The following is a 13,150-nucleotide window of genomic DNA, read 5'->3' on the forward strand; positions in this document are numbered from 1 at the left end:
AAAGAAACAAATAACAAAAAACACAGAAGTTCAACACATCCCTCTCCTTCACAAGCAAACAGGGATATGCGGTAGGAATGATTCAGGGGTTCATTTAACACAGCGGCGCGTACTGATATTTAAAGTGCGGGCCTTTCTAAACATAGTTCCTGCACTTGCCCAACCACGCCTCACATTACCCAGCGCCACCGCAGCATCTCAGAGGAACTTACCCACGCAGTTATCACAAAGGCTGCAGTGAGAGGCACGCGGCGGTCTGAAGATCTTGCAGGTGAAACAGTACTTGAGTTTCACCGTCTGCCCGTTAATGGTGACCTCTTTTGTCCTGGGTGGAGGCCTATATCCTGTGGAGCTGGCGCCATTGGCGACGTCTGTTAGGAAGGTGAAAACAAATGTGAGCTCTCAGTAGGAATACCTTATCAAGGAGCAGATGTTTGAAAGACTTTCTGAGACCTCTTTGAAGTCTGCAAAGGCCGTACAAGCTGGGCCAATAACAGCACATCTGGTGCGATCACAGGAAGTCTTCTTCAAAACCACAGCCCGACACGCATTTAATCAACGACAAAAAGTGCTGCCCTGATATTTCTCCATCACCCTGCAATTTATTACAGACCATTCACTGTCCTAGTCTTGAGTATAGACCATTCACTGTCCTAGTCTTGAGTACAAACCATTCACTGTCCTAGTCTTGAGTATAGACCATTCACTGTCCTAGTCTTGAGTATAGACCATTCACAGTCCTAGTCTTGAGTACAGACCATTCACTGTCCTAGTCCTATTCTCAGAAAAACATGTTCTACAAACAGGGCAAGTTCACACTATTCTTGTTCTACAAGCTTGGAGCCCAACCTGGGTAATTAAATCAGGTTAATTCCATTATGAGAAATACAACCAAGAAATATGACATTCAGCAAGTAAACAACACAAAAAATTATAGCTGTATAGTCATATTATATTGAGTGTAATTAATAGTTTTCATCTATCAGACATATTAAACCTTCTGTTTAGGTCTCATTTCAATATTAGGCTACTAAAATTATCAATAAATACTAATATCTCAGACAGTTCGTTTTCTTTTGTCAAGTGAAACCTGAGTGTTTAGTTTTCAGTTTGTGTTGCTTTGCTGTTAATGCATTAAAGTATCTGGTGTTGGATGACTGCAGTTTTGCAGTTATATTGTTGGGGGGTTTTCCAACCACACAAGCTTATACCTGCTCATACAGGTCATATCTTAGCAGTTCACTGCAGAAAATGCACTTAATGTGAAAAAGCTTAGAAAGAAAAAAATGTTAATAGTAACTCATATTTACTGTAATTGAAATGTCCAATATCTATGACAATGCTGTGTGTGATTGGTTCTGGTCCAGCCCCTGGCCCCTCCCTCTGGGCGTGTCCACATGTTTGGGCGTGTTTTCATCTGTATATGGTCCGTTTCCGCTCGTTTTTTGTCGCACCCCTCCCTCATCTTGTCGTGATATCTTGCACTTGTGTGTTGTTAGTATTCGTGTATTTAAGTGTGTGTTGTCTACAAAAGTCTTCCCCCCCCCTCTGCTCTTACCTCAGCCTCTCACGTTACACAATTTATAAATTACGCAAGTCTTCCATGTCTTACTACACTTCATATATATGGTTTGAATGTTCTGTAAAAATGACCCAGTATTAATATTGGTACTGGCAACAACAAGGTGCTAGTTACCGGTCATCACAAGGGACAAAGAAATTCAATACTGGATAATAATAATAAATAGCAGCGTCTGTAGAGCCTCTGTGGCCATTTTATTCCCCCCAATAACCACTTATGTCACAAAATGATAACCAGACATGTTGGGAGACGCTGTTGTGTCTACTACAGGCCTACGTCATTGATGATGTGAAGACAATGTGAAGGTTGTATGAGCTCCCTACATGGACGTGTGAGAATGGGACACTGCATGTGGGTAATGTACAGAGAGAGAGCAAGACAAAAGGGGGCGGGGCAGGAGGACGGACAGTGCAGCCATCAAAAGACGATTACAGAAAATTGAGGGGATGGATATCCTTTCCTTTCATGCCCAGCATGATCGATGTATATCTCATTCTCCCTTTTCCTCCCCTGCACACCGTCGTGCTCTTTCTGTCTTTCCTGGTCTCTGCTGTCAAGAGCCCAACCTGAAGCGAAAAGTGTGGCAGGTGATTCAGTAACCGACGTCCCCAGCGAAGACGAACTCAGAGGAGGAGGAAGACCAGGCTGGGTAATTACGGCCCGCCAGATATTTAGCCTAATAGCCGTCAAAATTGTCTCAAACAATGACAGCTGCTCCTCACAGCCATGTCAGTGCCCATTCTGAAGCATTTATAAATGGCCAACAACTGCTACTGCTTATAGGACTCTACAGGACTGATGCGTTTTGGCATAACGACACATTAAAAAGTGTCTCCGTTGTCAATCTTCCTACAGCACAGGGGGCTGAAGGGGCTTTCAGAGTCAGACGGTGTTTCCGCTTGCTCAGCGGGACGTTAAAAGTAGCTAATTACCACGCAGCGGAGGCAGGACGATGAGAAAGACTCGCATGTGCAAGCCCCGGACCTTCAACCGCAGGCCGCACGACGCCCGGCAGACGGACCAGCGCAGGTTGACTAGTACCACGAAGCCACAGAGGAAACAGGGCAAGGAGCCATGATTCACAGCCACGCCGTTACGACCGCCATTGTTGTAATGTTACAATAACATATGAAAAATCAAAGACATAACACACAAATAAAAACCACCAAAAACAAACAAACAAAAAAATAAACACATTACTGAATATTTTTATAATTCATTTTAACTGATTATTACAGCTAAATACTACCACAATGAACTGATCCATCTTTCTGTTGTCCAAGTCTAGCCATAGTTGTGACGGTCAGAAGAGGCTCAAGCACACAGATTTCTCCCTCGCTTTGAATATTAGCATGGTGCCAGTTCTTCTCAGCGGTGCCAAAATTTCACAATACAGCCTGTAAAGAATGAAGTTGGATGTCAAACATGTGCCAGTCTCATCTGTCCATCTGGAGCGAGTCTGGGCTTGTTAAATATAAGCGCCCGAGTTCTACACTCAACAGATGAGCTTCTACCAGTACTACACATTAAAGAAGAGGCACAGATTAGCTTAATGAAAGTGCCACGGACGGACATGAGGCAACACTGTCGCTGTATCAGACGAGACAGTGGCTCCTTTCGTCATCGTCATCTACGTTACTCACACATTACAGTCCAAACTCTCATCACTTCCCTCATCTCTCTCTCTCTCTCTCTCTCTCTCTCTCTCTCTCTCTCTCTCTCTCTCTCTCTCTCTCTCTCTCTCTCTCTCTCTCTCTCTCTCCCTCCCTCCCTCCCTCCCTCCCTCCCTCCCTCCCTCCCTCCCTCCCTCCATGTGTCAGATATTAGGCCTTCGTGCTTCCAAAGGAGGAGGAAAAAAAAAAAGACAGAAGTGAGAGAACACTCTCGAAAGCACGACACGGAAATGAAACCAAACTGAAATATATAAATAAAAGCAACCCCCCCCCCCCCCCCCCCCCCCCCCCAGATTACTGATCTGTTCAGCTAATGATTGATATAGGACTGTAAAACGTAGCTGATACTCAGTTATATGAAAGGATATTTCAAGATACACAGCACTTGTCATATGAACACCTAAGTTGGCGTAGTTATATAAACTTATAAATCGACATACAGAAGTTATGTATACATATAACTTGACATGTATACTGCCTGCTCTGTTAGAAAGCAAGAATGAAAATATGGTAAGTGTTTCCTGAGGGTGACCAGCGCATCATGTGACCAGGTGCACATGCCTGCTTCGTGAGACTTCCCGTCAGTGCCATTAACTCCTGCTCTGTCAATACCCTCCAGAACACATGGTGTAAAAATGCCATGAAAGCTAACTTGTGTCATCTGCAGTAGTTACTCATGGGCTACTCCTAAGGTGAACGTTCAGTAGGGATGAGGTATCGGGATGAGAACGGTTATTGCCACATTTAATCTAGCTCTCTGTAACCAATACGAATGAGTTGCAATACCAACAGCCAATTGTGAGCGCAGACAGCATCTTTAGTGCGTGACTATGCATGACCAGAGTCCTGACAGGTGGCCCCTCTCCCAAACAAATCTGTCTGGCGAGTCAACATTTGCTGATTTGAGTTCAAGTGGAAATTCATAACCAAAACTTGTTTAAAACACATACCAGAACACAAATGACTCCGGTTTCATGAAAACAAGGGGATGTCTGCTATCCTTCTGAGTGAATGGCTATCATTCTGACATGGTTTACAAGGCACTTCTGGGAAGACAGCATCATGTGATCATCATATTGGAGAAATCAATGCTTTCACTTTCATCCTCTCTCCACTAACACTGTTCATCATCACCCTGCTTTTTTTTTCTTAACATCCAGATGTAAACCATGATCAATAAATTATTCAATCAGCACAAAGTTCATGCGTTAACCTAACCCATTAACCATTAACCAGAATAAATTCTACTGCATTTTAAAGTTTAGGGTAAACCTAAGGGGAAAAGTTAGACTAAAGTCCTATTCACTTTACACAGGGAGGTGGAGTGATGTAATTTTTCTACAGGACATCTGTAAAATTTATGACTAAATTCAACGGGATAAAAAATCTCGGCATAAATGTAGGCATGGCTACTCAACTGACGCACTCGCATCACTTCCAAAATAAAAAAATAGATGATGACCAATCAGTAATAAGGCTATATGTTCCTAACATGCATGTAGACTACAGGCTGGGCTACACAATGACAACTAAAGCTCCCATGTTTGACGTTTGGCTCATCTTCTGGATCCGAGATATGTACGTCATCAAGTTTACCACAGATTTGCCCAGCCCGAGGCATCTGTGCCATGCACGACGAAGGTCAACGCTACCTCAAGGTCAACGCTACCTCAAGTGCCTCTATACTTGAGAACAACCAACCTTCCCACAAGGCATTATGGAAAAATTACACACGATTTCCACAGAATTCCTATAAGCTGAGGTTATTACCATTGCTCGTGTAACAGAGGGTAAAACGTGGTAGAATCACTCACAGATGTGTGATATGACACCAATCACCATTCTGGGTGCTAGCTGTGGATGCAACACCAAGAAGCTACTCAACCAAAATACTGACAATTAATTACGTCAGATGTAATACATTTTGGTTTAGATTGGAGTGGAAAACACAGGCCATCCAAACGCAGAGCCCAGAAGAGGCCAGAACACACAGCTGATGAGGACGTGTGGCATGCTCAGATCTTTGGGATACAGGACTCCATGCTGCAGTTGTTCTAAACTTTTACTGTATTGTTTATGAAGCCAAAAAAAGCTTATTAAGACAACCTAGACAGCATCAGAAAGGGGACAAACTAGATTTGCTGGCTCTATTGCTACGGACGTTAAGTTGGAACTCTTAATGTAGGCTGATCCTGTTGGGCGCGACTTAAGCTTTCTCCCTTTGGCAAAGAAGGGCTCCCCGCTGAAAGAGAGAGTGTCGCCCTGCCCGTGTAGACGACGCCAGCCTTGCTGATCAACATTAGTCTTTATGAGCTACCTGCTCAGAGATTCCTAATACACTGCAAATTCCACAGAACGTGTAATTCTATTAACACACTTCCTCTTTGTGTATTTAGCAGGGTCATAATAAACCAGACAAAACAGGCATTACAAACAAGACGCGTGTGAAATCTTCTTCCTAATTATGCTGAAGCACTTTGTTGGCAGGCAGCATAAAAAAAGCGTTCTTTGAAAGACCGAAGGTCAGAGCACACGTCTCAGTGACAATTTTGAGAGGCTGTGGTGTACACAAAAGAGCAATAAGATTAACTTAATTGCAAGTTATCTAGGTCATGAAGAGATGGTATTAGCAGTGCATCTGGACAAGGTGGATCTCTCCGTCTTACTAACCACATGCCTCTGATCGAAAACCAGACTTCTTTGCCCGAATGTGATGAGAAGGCAAAGTTGTGCAACACATTTCTAAGTCTGACATGTTGAATAAAAATAGTAACGGCGTCAATAGCAAGAGTGAGGAATCAGCCCTGGTGAGCTACCGAGAGGGTTAACGGGCAGGCGAATGGGGTGGGAGGCGGACCTATCTGTCTCTCCAGGTCTGCGGCCTCATCCGGGGTAGCTCGGGGGAGGACTCCGGGGTCACTGAAGCTGGTCCTGAGAAGTGTCCCCATCACGAAGAAGAACAGGACGCCACCGGTCACGGGGACGGCAGGCGTGAGAGTGAGTGCCAAGAACGGACAGCTGTGGAGGGAAGAAGACAAAACAGTTCTCGCTTTTAGACCTTTTATTTTTCTCTTTAGTGCCAATAACCTCAAGATTACAATTAAAGGTTATGATGCAATGATGCATTTAGTTCAGCAATACTGTTTGATTTTGATTTTAACACTGTGTGTGTGTGTGTGTGTGTGTGTGTGTGTGTGTGTGTGTGTGTGTGTATATATATATATATATATATATATATATATATATATATATATATATATATATATATATATATATATATATTAGGCAGTCAGTGCTGATTAGGGTAGCAGCATTTAACAGCATGATTTTATAAGAATTTCATTGCAATCTTATCCTGCAGAGCTAGGTGCAGATTACTCTTATCACATTATTCTGAATGTTGGTCTTTCCCATGTCCTGCCTAATCTATCCAAGTAGCCTAATAGCTTTTCAGGACAATGCAATGGTTGTGTACTCTTGATGGGGTATGGAAAAAAACTACCTCTCCCTCACCACAGATGAGCAAAGAACTTCTGTGAACATTGGACTCTTCTGCACAGATAACCCAGCAGAGCAAAGGAGTGACTTTACACCAGGCCCGGGTAGCAGAGGGCCCGTGCTTTCAAACCCTCAACTCTCTTAAGATGTTAAAGTAAGAACTTAGAAGTCTGAAAGATAAACCACACACACGTGGTATGACAACAGTGCTCCAACACCCCATTACTACCTCTAGCTTATGACGGGACAGTAATCATTAGCGTAGTTCTAATGGGTCTCTGTCAATATATCGATTCGTTGGATCCATTATAGCGAACATGATGGAATTAAGACTTGTGCAAAGGGTCAAGAGGGAAATGGACAGACATTTCTTTGTACGCTGGTGCTACACCTGTAAGTCCCTGCGAGTTGTGCTATGTACCCACAGTGGCAACACCCAGCATACGGACACACGCAGTTACAAATGAAGCAGGACACGTTTCAGCCCTCCATCTTGCTTGATTTAAGCTTAAAGTGAAATGGACAAAATCTGACCTTTGCTTTATAAACCATGCATCACCTAAACAATGGCGTGAAATGGTTTTTAAAAATGATTAAATAAAATATTGGTGAGGTAGGGGCTTGTTTTTTGTTGATCTGAATTTTCTTTCAGTAACATTAAAAAAATATTTTTCACATAGGCCTATATACTCTAATTTATGGTTTAGTTTTTTTGCATAATTCTTATAGAAAATTTCAAATAAAAGGTGGTACGCAAACAACTATTGCTGTTCCGATTGTTTTGCTGTTGTACTCAGTACATCAGACAGACTGAAAAGGACCAATTTAAAGCAGAATTCCCACACTAGTTCAGACCTCCTGCCCTTCTGTGTATCTGGAGAATGGATGTGTCCTGCCATTAAACACAGGAAGGCCACCGAGTGCCCAATTCTATTGAAGATGGGTAGAAGATCAGAGTGATCACACTGCAGCTATTAGAGAGGCAGCGTGGGACTCTCTTCCAGACTGGATCAATATAGTGCTATAGCACAGCATGTCTACAGTGTGAGGATCAGGGGGTGCTGTAAACTGCTATATCTACTAAACTACCAGCCTGTATTTGACCTTTCCCCCATCATGTGCCAATGACATGTAACGTGTGAAGAATAAAGAAGGTGAAAACTTCATACCACAGAGAGCAAGTGAGAGAGATTCACTGATTTAATTTACAACATGGCCCCCTGAAAAGAGCGATGCAAACCTGTGTGATCTTTTTTCCTTCTGCTTTTTGGGTGTCTAACCTAGTAGTCACTCCACCTGTTGTCATTGTGGCTTCTGCATGTCCACGTGCAACAGTGTGATCCAGAATTAAACGGAGGATTTGGTGTGTTTCAGTTGTCATGGAGATAAAAAAAAACTACCTTCTGAGGGTGACATCGCATACTGGAGTTGGGGATGGTGTTTCCATGGCAACTACTGCAAAAGTTAATATAATTTTTCACTCTTTCCAATAAAGGAGTGGATAGTTTCTGAGTAATCACCCAGCGAAGACGCTGCTAAGCTCTAGGTTTGAGTCCCAGTGGCAACATGTGACATGGCTACATCAAAATAATTGGCTAATTAGCATGACCTTCCAAAAGAAGTGAAAACAATCACATAAAACGCACCCACATGTACACAAAAGATGGCCGTGGAAGTTTCCAGAGGTTTCCATTTTCTCAACATTGCAAAGAAAAGGAAAAAAAGGACTTAGTAAATGACGTGCTGTAAGACAGATCATCAGTGACTGCACGGTGTTACCGGACACCTGACGCGTTATACTACAGGCAAATACTACAACAACAACAACTCAAGAGACACAGCAGGCGTGGAGCCACGAGACGGGACACGCCAGGGACAAACCGCAGAATTCACCAACTCCTTCGCCAATAAGAATCAGCCTATAACATAAATAAATAAATAAACAAACACTAATAAATCAGTGTTTTAGCCTATTCTGCATTAGGAGGGGGAAAAGCTTAATCAGTTATGATACTAATTTAACATAATGGTTTTTTTTTTATCCTATTCAGAGGTTCAAAAGGTTTGTGATGAGATGATTTAGAGGCTCGGTGGTTTGACATGGAAGAGCTGCGTGGACATGGGACTGTGAAATGTGAACGTGAAGCAGCATCGCCAGCTACACTCAGCTACATCGGCCCCACTGAGGCGGAGCACGAGACGTGAAAACGAGAGGGGAACATACTGCACTGGTGCTGTGGATACCACACTGCCTCTGGGTCGGGAGTGGCCACACTAAACCTCTGGTTCTGCTGTGGAGTCTGATGGCAACTCAGCGTGTGCTCTAAGCTATGAAGAGAAAGAAGCACAACGAGAAAAGGAAAAATCACAAGGGAAAAAAGGGGAAAGACGTTCACAAGCCAAGTAGATGATATTACTGTTCTTGGTATTGGTATCATTCCAGTGAATATTACTACATTCTAGTACACCAGGCATGTTCTGGGACTTATCAGGTGTGCTAGTAGACAGTGTATGTAGATTTACTACGCCTTAAATCTCGTGGTCCTGACACTGCATCTCAACAGGTCCAATAAGCAACGTTTGTCTTAACATAAAACTGCGTGTACTAGTAAGCGGTGCCAAACAGCTGTTTTAGTCTGGCTTGGTCGAACCTCTCTGGAGGAACAGGACATTGCCTAAGTGTCCACTTGCTGTAAATAGACGAGCAGCAGGGATCCGAAGAGGAACACACCCACCCACGACACACCGAGCCACTGGACTTCAAAAGCATCAGACCATTTCCTCAGCTGCAATCTGACGCTGACCAGATCTGTGCGCTCCCGAACGCAAGTCCCAGACATTCATTCTGCTTGCGATTCTAGATCATGCCAAGAACTTTCTGTGGACATCAAAATGACTAAAAAGAACTATGTTTTGAGGTTGCTAATCTTTCTGTCGCAGTGGTAATCACAATGACACCTTAGAATAAGCAATTCTCAGTACAATCACTGGTGTAACCCAGTTTAAGCTGTATCTGACAGATGGACAGATAAACTGGAAATGGTAACCTAAATCAAGCCTGGGTACTTGTGTGTGCTTCTCTAACAATGTAATCATTTTTGTAAAGACGTGTTTTATCTGTTCTAGGAAAGAGGAGGAAATCTGGAAAATCTGTACTTGTCCGCTTCCACATAAAGTCAAACAACGTCTTTGTTTAAAAGAGAAGCAACTGCCTGGGCCGAGTGTAATGTGACTCGCTCTGAGGACCGAGTGACTGCAACGAAAGGAAATCCTTGAGAGAAAGAGAAAACAGACTTTCCTCTACCTTCACAATATAACCGGGATCTCCTTGATGTGACTGAAACACTAGTGCCCAGAGCTTATGTCATTAGACAATCAGAAGCCATCACAATCAAACACTTCAACAATTTGAGTAATTATACAGCATAATTCTAAACCCAAATATAGTGGCATAAGGGGATTTGGACAGCTTTGCCCAAGACAACTATCAATGACATATATAATAATAATAATATTTTATGTTAGCACTACATATGACTAGATTTGGAACATAATGAGATGAGCAAATCTTCACAGATGTACCATTTAGTGGGGATGTTCATGAGTCACTGTATTTGTATTTGTCTGAGTCAAGTCTCGAGCCTCTGGGCTGCAAGTCCAAATCAAGTCTCAAGTCCTTAGAAAAATTTGGTTTAGTCTCATCGTTTGCTAAGAGCGTTCCATTGTACAAATGGAAGCCATTTCTGAAAACTGTATATAACTAGGACACACATTACGAAGTAAACAGAACTACCACTGTGGTGTTCACTTTTTAAGTTTAGCATACACAGAACTAATCCAGAGTCAGGAGGAGTGTGTCAGGATGTAAAACGAAGGCAAACCTGCTTGAAAAGTTTACTACAACAGTGCAACCATAAATGCAGGGCAATTGCTCTTTGCTCTTATTTGTTCATATTTTGTGGCAATTTAACCCTGAAATACTATAAGAATTAATAAACAAACATGAAGTACTGTAAAAAAAATGTCTAGGGAAGTGTAATTTGATTTAATTCAGACATGACACATGACATTATTCAAGTCTAACTGACTTCTCCTCTTGCAAAGTGTTTCAGTTGAACGATATAATCACAAAACCAATCAGAACTATCTTCTCCTGTCAAAAATCACATTGATTCAGTTTTCCCCTTGTTGCAGTGCAGAAAAGTTCAACAGCTGCAGTTTAGATCCTTTACATCAATAAGACGGCATACATAAATTATTCTGTGCATGACCATTAGTTTAAGTATGTCTAGACATGACATTTCTAATGCACTCTGAGCGGATCTGATCATACAGATATATCTCTTATAAAAGAAGAAACATGCTTTAATAGTTTGTTCTAAAGACCCTAGACTGGTTTGTTCAGAAGAGGATTTCAACTTTATTTATTTTTATCCTATTTGATAAAACTACTGATAAATGTCTTAAAGAATTAAATACAAATGAGGCTTAATGCAGCATCATGCAGACAGCCAAAGAGAAAAGTACTGACTTAAGACCAAGTGCTCATCAGTGGTAGAAAACGGTGATGGCAAACTTCTGTGGAAACTAAAAAGTTATAAAACCCCACTGATGCTTAAATATAATCTGAATCTTACCATCTCTTCACAAAGATGGATATCCCTCAGTGAGTATAGGATTTAGCAAAACATGTATTTTGTGTAGAATAATTCTGATGAGTCTACAGTCCAAAACAAAACGCATATTTTTATCCCAGGTTTTTTTCCCTCCTCAGGAGACACCTACAGAAATCTCCTCAGAAAACAATCAGAGACTGAATAGGTCAGTGATACTGCAACACTGGGGCATGTTAACTACCCCGTGATGTCTTCACAAGTAGGAGACGGGGAACCTACAGCCAAAATCTCAATGTATGTCCAAGCTTTCAAACATCAGAAAGAGTTTTTGTGTTGGTGGTGGTGTTGCTTGGGTTTTGCTTTTTAATTGGAAAAAAAATCCTGTTTTTTAATTTTATGTAAAATAAGCGTCATTTAAAACAAACAGAGAAGTTAGCCATGAAGTTGGCCAACCAAAGAAAAAGTAGTGCCTTTTAGGGTAATCAGTTAAAACTACATTGTTGGATCACACCGTTGGTGAAAAGAATCAGCATTCAACAATTACCTCCTACTATTACACTGAGAGTCATAAGTAAATGTAATATATCCTGTTAAAGGTCTATAGGGGGAAATGCTGAAGTGCATTAAATTTCACATTAACTGAACGGCAGGTACATGAGCACACACAAAGGTGAGATCTGAAATCTAGTTGTTCACTGCACATAGAAAAGAATGTGCCATCTATAGTGTGAGTGTGTGTTGTGTGTGTGTGTGTGTGTGTGTGTGTGTGTGTGTGTGTGTGGGGGGGGGGGGGGGGGGGGGGGGGGGGGGGGGGGGGGGGGGTACAATGCTGCCTCCTAACAGCTGTAACATTATTGGGATTATAATACACCTTACCGCTGTAACATTATTGGGATTTTAGTCATTTAAAATGTAAAATATTTAACAAATGTGTAAACATAAATAGAGCTTCCACACCAATATTTCTCTCACAATAATGAAGTAAGCACTTTTAGCATATCAGGTTTGGTTAACCACAAATTAACTATATAAAGGCTTAAATTTGGAATTAACCATCACCCCACCCACCCAAACTCACTTTAACTCCTAGTTCATCTATATTAAAGTTTAAACTATTACAGTGGCCAAGCCTTGTCCGTTTGTGTGTTTAAAACAGGGCTGAAATACCTGCTGCAGTCCAGTTGTTTTACATTGCTTGAATGAACTTGAGTCATGAAATGCAATAAACAAAGGCCACCGTTTAAAAAAAAAGCATCCATGGTACCACTCTCCTCCCACAGTCCCCCTAATAAAATGATTTAGTATATTGTAAGTATAACATAGTGCACTTTAATGCAAAAAAATACAGGCAAAGAACGGTACTACTCTTTGTGGAAAACTAATTTCTCTTTTTTTTTTGTAGACAGTGTCATAAAAACATAACTCACTCAAACGTGAAGAATAATCCACTTGTAACGATGATGAGAACTAGGGTTAGGTAGAAGACTCCAGTCTGCCTTGCCATCATAATCCTGCCATCGCAGTAGAATTTATTCCTCCCAGGGAAAACCTGCCACTTCTTCTGAAAGTTCCTCCTCTTATGAGAAGACTCCATCGGGGCAGACTTGGGAGTGCAGACCTGTGAGCGCTGACCTGCGAGTGCAGACTTGTGAGTGCAGCAGACCTGCGAGTGCAGACTTGTGATTGCAGACCTGCGAGTGCAGACCTGCCTGCACTCTCGCACAGACTCAGTTACCTCGAAATGCGTCCGATTGAAGAGAAACTGTACAATAATCCTGGGG

General features: G+C 42.0%; 1 protein-coding gene across 3 annotated transcripts in view; it reads right to left on the minus strand.

The window, feature by feature from the left end:
* The window catches only part of LOC143480340 (palmitoyltransferase ZDHHC14-like), a 34,722-nt gene that overhangs the window by 20,203 nt on the left and 1,369 nt on the right, over positions 1-13,150 (minus strand). For 2 of the 3 annotated variants that reach the window (XM_076977953.1, XM_076977955.1), the window contains exons 2-5: positions 13,105-13,144; positions 12,797-13,001; positions 6,113-6,273; positions 213-371 (exon numbers count right to left, since the gene is read on the minus strand). In XM_076977953.1, coding sequence (XP_076834068.1) covers positions 213-371; positions 6,113-6,273; positions 12,797-13,001; positions 13,105-13,144 — 565 coding nt within the window. Of the gene's footprint in view, positions 1-212; positions 372-6,112; positions 6,274-12,796; positions 13,145-13,150 lie in introns of all 3 variants that reach the window. The other variant, XM_076977954.1, reaches the window with a different exon arrangement.

This window comes from Brachyhypopomus gauderio, chromosome 17 (assembly GCF_052324685.1).
Source record: "Brachyhypopomus gauderio isolate BG-103 chromosome 17, BGAUD_0.2, whole genome shotgun sequence".
NCBI lineage: Eukaryota > Metazoa > Chordata > Actinopteri > Gymnotiformes > Hypopomidae > Brachyhypopomus > Brachyhypopomus gauderio.